The 13,585-nt window shown below is 36.9% G+C and overlaps 1 protein-coding gene across 2 annotated transcripts in view; it reads right to left on the bottom strand.

Moving 5' to 3' along the window:
- Positions 1 to 13,585, bottom strand: part of LOC115210515 (kinesin-like protein KIF25) — a 550,198-nt gene that overhangs the window by 60,558 nt on the left and 476,055 nt on the right. For both annotated transcript variants that reach the window (XM_036502198.1, XM_036502199.1), the window contains one exon: positions 1,070 to 1,225. In XM_036502198.1, the coding sequence (XP_036358091.1) occupies positions 1,070 to 1,225 (156 nt within the window). The remainder of the gene's footprint in view (positions 1 to 1,069; positions 1,226 to 13,585) is intronic.

Genomic DNA, 13,585 nt, shown 5'->3' with positions numbered 1-13,585 from the left:
GCAATCTGTAGTAAATATATAAAAACAGCTTTCAGGGACAATAGTGGTTTATTGAGACGGAAGGATGTGAATTTTTTCTTCTTTTTTTTTTGCATATCGAAGTATGCTAAACTGAAAAAATGTTCATTTTATATTTCATGATCGGCAACCAGGGTTGCTGGGTGTGCGAATAAGATTACATGAGTTAAGGAATGGAGTAGATAAGATCTGGGCTACATATGTTTCATAGTGAGTGGCACCTCAGAAGTGGTAAATATCCAAGCGTGGTGTATAGTGCAGGCTACTCTTCAGGCCAAAGAGATCTTGATCCAAGTGGGGTGGTTACCACACCTAAGAAGCATCAGATGTAGTGTGCAAGAGAGACGACTGCGCTGGTATGGTCATGTAGCGAGAATGGATGAGGATAGCTGTGTGTAAAAGTGCCTCACCCTAGCAGGTGAGGGAACCTGTGGAAGAGGTAGACCCAGGAAGACCTGGGATGAAGTAGTGAAGCACGACCTTCAAACATTAGGCCTCACCGAGGCAATGACCAGTGACTGCGACTTTTGGAAATATGCTGTGCTTGAGAAGACCCAGCAAGCCAAGTGAAACCATAACCTTGCAGCCTATGCCAGGGGTGTAACCAGCCCACTTATGCATACCTTCCCTTCATTGGACACTGCTTGCGAAGACCTGTTGAGGCAAGTGAAATCGAAATCAAATTCGATGACTGGCATCCATGCTAGTGGAGCACTAAGAGCACCATCCAAGCGTGATCATTGCCGGAGCCGCTAACTGGTGTTCGTGCCAGTGGCACGTAAAAACCACCATTCAAGTGTGATCATTATGTAAATAGAGGAACTTATCTGTAAATATAATATGTGACAATTATTCGGTAGCCATGATAAAACTCCGAGTTTCAGATGTCAGGGTGGAAGCCCATACCATGGCCTGATAACTAAAGAGATGGTGGCATGGGTTTCTGCCCCGACATCCAAAACTGGGAGTTTTATCATGGCTACCAAATAATTGTCACATATTATATTTACAGATGAATATATATATATATATACAGAAGCAAGGTACTTACCAATTGAGTCTTGGAGAAAGTAGGTAAGTCTGCTGTTACGATATGGTACATGAGTTCTTCGTTCTGCCAGTGCTCCTAAGACATCAGCCAGAGCAGAGAGACTCTTGTTGATACTAGACGTTTCACGAAATGCGGCACCCTTAACACCAGATAATCCTGAAATTAATAGAGACTCTTCATTTTTAACAGAATATTACAATCTTTTTTTTAATTCAAGTGTATGTTCAGTTGATGGTGGGATTAAAGGCATCAGTAGTGGTAATAATGGTGATAGAGATAGTGATAACATTGATGATGAAGGCTGAGTAACAGTAATGGTTGTGGTGATGGTGGAGATACTAGTGGTGTTATTATTAGTGGTGATGGTGGAGATGCTAGTGGTGTTATTATTAGTGGTGATGGTGGAGATGCTGCTAGTGGTGTTATTATTAGTGGTGATGGTGGAGATGCTAGTGGTGTTATTATTAGTGGTGATGGTGGAGATGCTGCTAGTGGTGTTATTATTAGTGGTGATGGTGGAGATGCTGCTAGTGGTGTTATTATTAGTGGTGATGGTGGAGATGCTAGTGATGTTATTATTAGTGGTGATGGTGGAGATGCTAGTGGTGTTATTATTAGTGGTGATGGTGGAGATGCTAGTGGTGTTATTATTAGTGGTGATGGTGGAGATGCTGCTAGTGGTGTTATTATTAGTGGTGATGGTGGAGATGCTAGTGGTGTTATTATTAGTGGTGATGGTGGAGATGCTAGTGGTGTTATTATTAGTGGTGATGGTGGTAGTGGTAGACAACCATCATGTTAACATTAATTGTGGCAGCCCTTAGGCTTTTCTGCTGACAAGACTTTCTGGTGGTGTTTAGGTTGTTTGGTGTTTATTTTCTACACCTGAAAGAGAGAGAATTGGTGTAATCTTTTAAGGATTGTGAAGGGTTCTCACGTATGACTAGATATTCTCACCTTATCACTTTACTACTGTACACAACACTTACATGGTTAAGTATTAACCTTCGATTTGCAGTTAGGACTTTTAGATTTTTCATTGATTTGACTGTCATGCATTTGGTGTATGTGTGTGTGTGTTTTGCTCTTTTACAATTGTGAGTTCTCACCTAAAAGCATGGACTGAGAACAATTAATTGTGCCAGCTACCTGATGGGATTAAAGCATCCTCATTACTCTTTAACACTTTATATTCAGAATTGCAGCTCTCCTAGAAGTTTTCATGTCATATATCCTAGCTGGATCACTTTCACTTCAGCTATAGCACCATATTTCTCCCTAATGCTGGGATGGATGCAGCAGTTTTGATTAAAAAGCTTGAATTCATGGATTGATTTCATATAAGGTCTAACTGTGACATGACACTGTTTCATGATGTAGCTAGCATAGAGTATTTAGTAACTAGTTAGTTGACAGTCTCCTGCAACAGTCACAGCTTGCATCGTGGTCCTTACAGTGTGTGACAGATGGCTGGGGATTATATTGTCTCTATGGTGCTAGATAGAGGGAGGGTGACAAACAGTGTTTCCATCATAAAAGCCAGGGAGAAGATTAGCTGGCAAACTGAGCAAAATGAGTGAAGGCTATCACTATTTGTGTGACCACCTTCATATTTTCACAGCATGCAATGAAGGGAATTTATATACACAGGCGCAAGAATGGCTGTATGGTAAGTAGCTTGCTTACCAGCCTCATGGTTCCAGGTTCATTCCCACTGCATGGCATCTTGGGCAAATGTCTCCTACTATAGCCTTGGGCCAACCAAAGCCTTGTGAGTGGATTTGGTAGATGGAAACTGAAAGAAGTCCGTCGTGTATATGTATATATATGTGTATGTTTATGTGTCTGTGTTTGTCCCCCTCCACTCACAACATTGCTTGACAACCGATGGTGGTGTGTTTACATCCCTGTAATTTAGCGGTTCAGCAAAAGAGACCAATAGAATAAATACTCGGCTTACAAAGAATAAGTCCTGGGGTCGACTTGCTCGACTAAAGGCAGTGCTCCAGCATGGCTGCAGTCAAATGACTGAAACAAGTAAAAGAGAAAAGAGAAAGAGAAAGAGAGATACATTTATAAAATTTAAGTGAAATGCTATTCACTTGCCGGTGACACTTATAAAAAGTGCCCAGTACACTCTGTAAAGTGGTTGGCATTAGGAAGAGCTTCCAGCAGTAGAATTAGGAAGAGTATCCAGCCATAGAAGCCAAGCCAAAACAGATATTTGGTGTCTGGTGCAGCTCTCTGGTTTAACAGCTCCAGCCAAACAGTCTAATCCATGTTAGCATTATATAATGTTGATGGTGATGAGGAGGATTTACTTAAACTAAAAGTATTCATTGTACCTCTTTTGACAAATTGAATATAATATGCCATGTACATAAGCTACTAAAATGAACAAGGATGATTACTGAGAAAATGCTGATAAAAATGGTGAGCTATTTTGTTATTACCAACACCTGTACTGATTCTGGAGAGAGCTATGATAAAAAATGTTCCAGCGATGACCATTCTGTCGTTTTATACATCTAGGAGGACATTATCTTTGAAACAGCAGAGGGATGTGAACTAATGGAAATTTAGTTATGGTCAGGAACTGGGGAAAGTCACTTTGTAACATCAGAGTAATCTGGTGTTAGGGATCCTTCTCGTTAATTTTGTTGTTCTACATTGTTATTACTATTCATTGCTATTAATTTCTGAATGTGAAGTCATTGTTATTGTTTTACCCTTCTTACTCTACGTAAATCCCAGTCACTGTTTCTTGCTCTTTTTCTTTTGTATGTTGTTTTTGAACTGTTCCCATCATCATGTCATTTCTAGCTGCTTATAAAAGAGATCAAATGTCTCCTCACCTTGCAGCCTTATGCCAAATAAAGATAACTGGATTGTTAGAATCATTAGTGTTGAACAAAATGCCTTGCCTTAGGTATATCTTCCACCTTTTTATGTTCTTAAAAGAATATGAGATCAATTAGCTTTGATCTTCTTGCCTGTGTGGATATGACTATCCCAGAGTATGACCACTTCATCATTCTTTGATATCTAGTTTAGTGTTTACTTATACTGATTTTTTTTTATTGGTATCTCATAATATTGATGTAATTTCCATTGTAAGTCTTAACTCTGTTCTGGCTGTGGAGGTATTCATTCTTGGCTAAGATTGGGCAACTGGAAACAATGTAATCAATTATCACTTCCCCACTTCTACATATTGTACAATTACATACTGTATTCTGTTTCATTAAGTTTTTTTTTTTTTTTTGGTAATTTCTGGAAAGCTATGATTTTGTACCATAATTAAGAATCCTGCAGTTGAAGGCTTGAGTCATGCATCTCTTGACTAGTGCTACTATTTCATTCAGCCCAGTTCAAATTTTGTTATGTATTTCAAAGATGGAAACTGAAAGAAACTGGTTCAAAATATGTATCTTTTGTCTTTTATCCTCTAATTATCTTAGTCATTAGACTGCGCCCATACTTGGGCACTGCCTTGAAGACATTTTAGTCAAATTAGTTGAACCTAGTACTTATTTTATCTTTTGTTAAGCCTGATACTTATTCTATCACTCTTTTTTGCTGAACCACTAGGCTACAGGGATGTGAACACACCAACACAAGTTGTCAAGCGGTGGTGGGGGGACAAGTACAAAGACATGCACATATAGATATATACGATGGGCGTCTTTCACTTTCTACCTACCAAATCCACTCACACTTACCCAAGGTGCCACAGAGTGAGACTGACACAGAACCATGTTGTTGGGAAGCAAGCTTCTTGCCATGCAGTATGTTAATGTATGTATATTATATGTTAATTAGTGTGTATGTGCATATGTTTCCTTATGTTGACATACAATAGATATAAAACAAGCATCACTCTCGCACAGGAGGTGTTTGCTGTTTCCTGTCTCCTGTGTAAACATTTCCTGTCATAGAGAAATATCACCTTACTGGGAAACAAGTGGGGGTTGACAACAGGAAGGGTATCAGACCATAGAAGATCTGCCTCAACAAACCCTGTTAACCCATACAAACATGATTTTTCATGTTTGCGTGGGTTAACAACATTCAGTTAAAATGCTGCAAATGGTGACAATGACAATAATGACGAGGACAATAGCAGCAGTGGTGGCAGGGATGATGATGATGACAATGATGACAATGATGATGATGATATATTAACCACATAGGAGCTTTTCTTGCTATTGATTTAACAGGACATTATGTTGTCCCATTTTGTAGCTTAGTCTTTAACTTTTTCTGATTTTTATTGTTAATACCATATTCCCATCAGGACTGCCTATCACTTCAGACTTTGGATTTTATTTGTTAGATTCCTTGAAAATAGAAAATATGTTTCTTGCCTTATCTTTCTATGTTTCGTTCACATTTCATACTCTATTTGTAGTAATTTTCTATTGCTTTTTTTACTAGATATTTTTGTAATATTACAGTGGGTACTTTATAATAATTTCTTGTTGCATCAAGCTTCTACCATTTTGTATTCATGGTAAACGAAACTTTTGTCAGATTTTGGGTGGTGTTTCTAAATACTGACATTACTTTTGTTTTATTTTGCTGTCTGGTGTTGCTAGTTTACTTAACAATCCATTGATATTATAAGTATTTCTGGGACACCAAGTGTGTTGATACCTGTTACCTTATTACTATTATTATTATTATTATTATTATTATTATTATTATTATTATTATTACTATTATTAATAATCATACTATAATGAGCGTAATGTCTGTCTGTCTGTACCCTTCTGACAGTCAAACAGCTGGACCAATGGTCACAATGTTTTTCGGGATTATGAAGGAGATAATCAGGCAGGTTTTTAGCATAAAAAGTATGAAAAAATATGATCCTTTCATGGATATTGAAAGTAATTGTTCAGTTTACAGGCATACAAAAATTAAATAAAAATTAAGGGGAGATAACTCCTAATAAAAGCAGCAATGGGAAGTAAATCAACTTACTTCTCCACTGAATTACGCCATAAGCTTTATTAAGGAAAGTTTGTGATGGCTTTGGCTCATCTTTAATTGGCGTATGCCTAGTATGAACTTTGTCAATAATGACTGTATGCATAAAGTTGTGTAATGCTTTATTAAATTTTCCTTTGTTCCACACCATTATGACCTGGAAACGGAAATCAGGAATTGATAGGACTGCCAGAAAAGCTGTTGCTATATAAAGTAAGAGACAATCTAACAGTGAATACAGACAAGCCCAACAGAATAAGGATATAGAAACTCCTAGAATTCGCTGTGATACAGAAGTGAGAGCACTGGAACTGAGCAGGGATACACTAGCTTGCCAAATAACACAGAGAAATCCTCAAGTGAAAGCACTGGAATAGATATGGGACGCTCTAGCTTACTGAAAACCAAGACAAGTGCAAGTACAAGTGGAAGATAATGCCTTGGTAAGCATTTCCCTTGTTGAATATGACAATGAATGGATTACAGATTACAATTTGATAGCGATGCAGGAAAACTTTATTGAAAGTAACATTCCATTATCATACTTTTCTCACTACTGCGGCAGCTTGGGTGATTATGTATACCTACATTGTTATTCAAAGCACTGGCCAGCAGAACCACTTTCCCTCTGTTGTGAAAATAGTAAAGTTCAGCTGCAATCCATCCCCAATTTGTCAGCAGACATTGTGTCGTTATGGAACGATAACAATTTCATAACAAATATTCGAGCATATAATAACGCATTCACATTTGCTTCATTGGTTGTGTTGTTGATACCTCGATAACTGGATTTAGTCCCACATTTAAAATCCAAGGTAAAGTGTATCACACCATTGGAAGTTTACTGCCAGATGCCAATCAACTGCCATCATTTGCACAGCTGTACTTCTTTGATACACATTATGAGACCAAAAATCAAATAAAACATGATCTACAGGCAGATATATTGACGAAACTACAAGGTGATATTTGGCAAGTAAGTCCATATGTAGCATCATTTCAAATTGTTATAGAACTTTCGGCAGATGAGGATATTTTGATTTTTCTATACCATGACATAAGGCTCAAACCTATTTCTCTACTATCCACAAGGGGCTAAACACAGAGAGGATAAACAAGGACAGACAAATGGATTAAGTCGATTATATCGACCCCAGTGCGTAACTGGTACTTAATTTATCGACCCTGAAAGGATGAAAGGCAAAGTCAACCTCGGCGGAATTTGAACTCAGAACGTAACGGCAGACGAAATACAGCTACGCATTTCGCCCGGCGCGCTAACGTTTCTGCCAGCTCGCCACCTTTATTCATGACATAAGGCTCAAACCATCTGAGACTCACTGTTGCCAGTGCAATTTGCCTAAGAATTCAGAGGTGACTGCTTTGGTTCCAGGTGATATCAAGAACCCTTTAGATGTCATCATATACTGCCGTATTGGACATGTTAAGTGAATAAACTCTATCCATTGTTTGTACAATCTGCTGCATTATGTTCTGTAACTACTGGAGGGAACAGACAGTTGGCAGCTCAATATGAAAAAATCAAATGGACAAATATTAACAGCTATGAATTTTTACGCTTACCAGCTTCAGGTAAGAAGTAATTCGGATAATCATATCATGTGAAGTAGAAGAATTTTACAGCAGTATGCTGTAGATCAGTGAGCGAAAGTAGAATGGAGCAGGCTAAGGTGGGTGGAACTCCATAAAACAACAATCAGAGCAGAAAAATACTCAGGGTAGCTAGATGCTGTCAACCAAACTGATTTTCACCTTGAGCATGAGTGGTGGAACCAGCAAAACATATCTTATCAATGCCATCATAGATTTTCTACGTTCGGAGAAAAATATCGTACTCGCCACAGCTCTATCTGGGATTGCAGCAATATTGCTGAACAATGATGATGATGATGAATTGCCAGACATTTCATTCTCGGTTCAAAGTGACCATAAACATAACACCAGAGTCTTGCTGTAATGTGTCATCTCGGGATGCAACTGTGCAACTCTTCAGAATGACCAGTCTAATAATAGTTGATGGAGTCTGCTAAGGCAACAAGCCCATATATGAATGCTTGGATCATTCCCTATGCGATATCAGAATGAACGAATCCCTGTTTGGTGGAGTATGTGTTCGTTTTGTAGGCGACTGGAAGCAGATTCTACCTGTTGTTAAACACGGTAGTCAAGCCCAAATAATGCAAGCCACTTTGGAAACATAGTACATCTAGATGGAGTTGAGTCTAAAGAAAAGCATAAGGGTATGAAATTCTTCAGAAGCAACTTTCACAACCTATTTAAGCGACATCGGTTCCGGACAATGTTTGTTCTCTGACCCACTGAGGAATGTGATTCAAATTAGGCCAGATTTTGTACTCGAAACGTCATCTAGTTCTGAAATATGCAAATTCGTCTTTAACAATTTAAATGAAAGCTATAAAATCACATCAAGGCTGTGTTTGCAAGCTGTCATCGCCTCAACTAATGAAGTGGTAAACAGTGTGAATGAGCACATAGTTATCAACTTCCCAGGGGAAAGTCGAGAGTATTGTAGTTCAGATGCAATAGATGACGAAAACTACCATCAACACCCACAGGACTTCTTGAACAACTTAAATCCATAGGGATTACCACTCCATAAAATCAACTTGAAAAAGAACTGTCCGATAATGATCCTTAGGAATTTTGATCCAGCTAATAGACGCTGCAATGGAATATGATACATGGTAGCAGAACTAAATTCCAATGTTACTTAAGCAGTGATTGCAACTGGCCCCCACAATGGTAAACACCTGTTCATTCTATGGATACCCCTTATACCAACTGATAACCAGTTTCTGTTCCAATTAAGACACAAGCAGTTTCCTATAAAACCGACATTCTCATTCACAGCAAACAAGGCTCAGAGGTAGACTTTAGATTGTGTAGGTGTATTTTTACCGACTCCAATGTTTACACACAGCCAGTTATATGTCGCTATAAGTAGAGCCACTGACTCCAGTAATTTGAAAATTAGTGTCAACCACACACAAAATATCATCTACAAAGAAGCTTTGTAATCTTATTGATATCAAAATCCATTTGCACATTTTTCAATATATACCGTTTCTATGATTTCCCTCTCTCATTTATGCCTCCATCATAGATGGGTAGATTTGCTAGTAATAATAATAATGATAATAACAACAACAACAACAATAATTATACTTTAATCTCACTGATCTTTGCACTGTAAAATTTGAGGCCTTGGGTAATGAAATTCTTTTATATTTCATGTTCTGGTATCCAGTTGCGAGATATTATTTCCAGTTTTGTGCCAAAGGGAGAGAAAATTAAAATAGTAGTAGTAGTAGTAGTAGTAGTGGTGGTGGTGGTGGTGGTGGTGGTGGTGGTGGTGGTGGTGGTATATAAATGGGAACAACTATATAAGATAACTATGAAATCATTGTGCAACAACAGTCAACTCTCTCCAATTACCAATGCATTACAACATAAAAAAGAGCAACAACAACAACAACTACACCACATAGCACAGCTGCTATTACCACTTCCTCTAACACCACAACCAACTTCATTCTCTGTTCCTAAAACACCCACATGTATCATCTCCTACCAACACTACTACCACTCCATCCAACCTCTCCACCACCACCAACTATAACCAATATCAGTATCACTACAACCACCACCACCATTACCACCATCACTACCAGTGCTATTGTCACTGCTCATGCTATCAGTACCACTACCACCATCAATACTTCCACTACTTATGCTACTATTACCACTACTACAACACTACTCCAACCAACTCCACTACCACCACTTCTATATTCAATCTTTCCTTCTCAGAATGGCAGTCCACAGGTCTCAGTGGGTTATAAAGGTTGCCTTGGATAAAACCATTTTTTCCTACCTGGGCTATTTAAGAGAAAATCTTGTCACAAAACTGTTGTTGGTGTTATTGTTTTACAATTGACCATTTAAACCATAGGTTCTCAAAGCGGGCACTACTGCCCTACGGTAGGCATTGAGAGGGTCCAGGTAGGCGCTGATGTCAAAGGGGATGATGTGGGGGTGATGGTCGGTAGAGAAAAAGTAGGCATTGGAGGACGCTATGAATTTATTATAATAGTATTATGGTATTGTGTACAAATTATATAATATTATATTAAATATCAAATAATTCATAGTATATATAAATTAGGGACAATTGAAAAGGTTGCAAGATGCAACAAAAATTTTAGGAAAATAGAAATAAGGAATAAGTGGAAATTTTACCAGTGAGTGTGTTAAATTATAAGGCACAAAAAGAGAATGACTCTCTCCAGACACAACAGAATATGCTTCAACACACAAACTCACATAAAGAATCTTGCAAACCAAATCCAAAAACGAAATATATAAATTAGTAAAATATAAAATATTTATTTATACATAAAAATAGGGGTCGGGGCGCTGAGGGTATTATGTGGTCATTGGGGGGTGGGCAAACAGTTTGAGAACCTCTGATTTAACCAACCATATCCAGTCCAAATGTTCAAACCAGCAAGATCCAGCCTTTTACATTTATGTTACAATGTCATTCTTAAAATGAACAATCACATCATCAACCTCTTGAAGTTATGAGATAAGGCATAATAAATTCAAAGGAATGCAAATAAATAAGTATTGCATTTGACAGAATAAACCAAATGCTAAAGAGTTAACTGATTGAGCAGACCTAAGATTAAAGGTGTTCCAGTCATGACTGTCCTAACTTTTTTATGGGTATATAAGAAAATAACATTATCCAGTATTGTCCTATTACATACCCTATTTAGGGCAATAGTATATAATTTGATGGAGATTTGGTTGTTATTTCCTGCAGGCCAAGTAGCCACCTAAAAGTTCTCTCAGTAAAGCAGTTACAATATAAGGTGACATTCTGAGAAAGCATTAGAGTCAACTGATATTCCATAATAACATTATTATAAAACAATTATAAAACATATATTTCTATAGAACACAGCAATTATTTCATTTCAGTTTTGTTATAAAAATATCATTATTACTGATATTGTGTTGTTATCATAAAACAATTATCAAATATCGTATTTTATACAAATATCACCTTCCGTCTGATACCATCACAACACAATTTATCATGGAAACAATTATACAGAATTTCACAATATTTTATATAAATTATCATCATTGGTTTTTAAAATCCAGTTCCACATGCTTACATGGAAATGATGAAATTTGCTGAGGCAGATTTTCTACTGCTGGATGTTCTTGCTGGTACTAATCCTCACCTGTTTTCAAGCACATGGCTGCTTTGTAAGAAGCTTGCTTCCCAACAAAATGGTTCTGGGTTCAGTCCCACTGCGTGACACCTTGGGCAAATGTCTTCTACCAAAGCAAAGCTTTGAGAGTGGATTTGGTAGACAGAAACTGAAAGAAGATCATTCTATATATATATGTATGAGTGTGTGTCTGTGTGTGTGTATGCTCATATGTGTGAGTTGTCTTTATCCCCCACCACTGCTTGACAACTGGAGTTTGTGTATTTACATCCCTGTAACTTAGTGGTTTGGCAAAAGAGACCTATAGAATAAGTATCAGGCTTAAAAAAATAAGAACTGGTGTCAACAAGGTCAACTAAAAAATTCCTCAAAGCAGTGCCCCAGCATGGCCACAGTATACTGACAGTAAACAAGTAAAAGATAAAAGATAAACCGTCTAAGGTGGGGAATTGGCAGAAACGACTTTCCCTGCTCTCTTGAAATTGTGGCCTTTTGCCAAAATTTGAAAGCAATATTTTTCCCAATCTTTCAAGCACATCCAGCAAAGTGGCTGAACATGTTTTCACAGAAGAAGACTGCAAACAATCATCATTGCTTGTATGATGCTAATGTTTGATGATGAATTTTAATGGTGATGTTTGATGATGTTTAACCAATGCCAAGACAGATACACTCACACACACACACATGTATGACAAGCTCCCTTTAGATTTCTGTCTCCCATCCATACCAATACCCATATTTCTTTTACATAAATATTCTCACCAAGTTGATTTTACAGCATCACATTAATTTATAGAAATATTATTACCATCTGACATCCTGCCATATAAAACACTGTGTTTATCATGTAAAACATTTATTACATTTTGCTCTATTTTATAAAAAAATATCTCTACTGCCTCCACAATATTGTTATCATAAACAGCTATGGAATATTGTTATATATAAACATTACTTCTATCTGATATTTTACCATAGAGCTTTCATAAAAAACAATTATAGTGTTATTATAAATATTTCATAGCCAAATATCAGTGCTAGTGATATTTTATGAGCTTGATTTCATAAAATGCTTATATCATATCATAGTAATTTATAGAAAATATCCTTGCTATAAATATTTTATCAATGTAGTTATTCTCATAAACCAATTGCAGCTTATATTTCTGTAATATCCCAGCCACTGATGTGTGTGTGTGGAGGGTGCATGTATAACTGTATATCTATCAATATATCTCTGTTTCTATATTATATATATATACATACATACATATATATATATATATATATATATATAATATATATATATATATATATATATACATATACACATATACACACACACGCACACACACATATATATATACAGTAAAGTTTCCACTGATTTATTTATTTATTTTTCTAAAATTTTTGCTGCGTCTTGTAACCTTTCAAATAGTCATTGACACTCAATGACTATTGAAAAGGTTGCAAGAAGCAACGAAAATTTTAGAAAAAAATAAATAAGTGAGTGGAAACTTTAGTGGTGAGGCTCTAAAACAGAATGATTCTCCCCAGACACAACAAAATAGCTTCAACACACGAACTCACATAAAGAATCTTGCAAACTAAATCCAACAACGAAGTAATATATATATATACACACACATACATGGGGGTTGGACAAAATATTGGAAACACCTTAAAATTTCAAATAAATTTATTTTAATATGGGGTACGACCGCCTTTGGCAGTAATTACAGTTTGAATTCTATGAGGTATGGAATCATACAAAGTTTAAATTGTTTCCAAAAGAATTTCTGTCCCTTCTTCAGCTAAAACAGTCTCCAGTTCTTATAGTGATGATGGTGGAATATATTATTTCCTTACTTGTTTTTCTAAATTGCACCATAAATGTTCAATAATATTGAGATCTTGGGACTGTGGTGGCCAGATAAAATATTCAACTTCACTAGAATGTTCCTTGTGCCATTCAGTAACAACTTTAGCTGTGTCAGTTGGTGCATTATCATCCTGAAAGATAGTGTTTCCCTCCAGAAACAGTTCCGCAACCGCAAGATGAATTTGATCAGATAAAATGCTTAAATAGTCTTGACTATTAATTCTGACTTGAAGGGAAATCATTGGGCCAGCGAATTTCTAAGATATAGCCGCCCAGATCATCACAGATCCTCCTCCATGTTTAACAGTTGGGAGAGAGCAGTTTGGATCAAATTATTTCTTTGGCTGTCTC

The sequence above is a fragment of the Octopus sinensis genome, linkage group LG4 (genome assembly GCF_006345805.1).
Source record: "Octopus sinensis linkage group LG4, ASM634580v1, whole genome shotgun sequence".
Lineage (NCBI taxonomy): Eukaryota > Metazoa > Mollusca > Cephalopoda > Octopoda > Octopodidae > Octopus > Octopus sinensis.
Note: the sequence above shows the minus strand (reverse complement) of the source record. Positions and strands in the feature narration are given on the sequence as shown.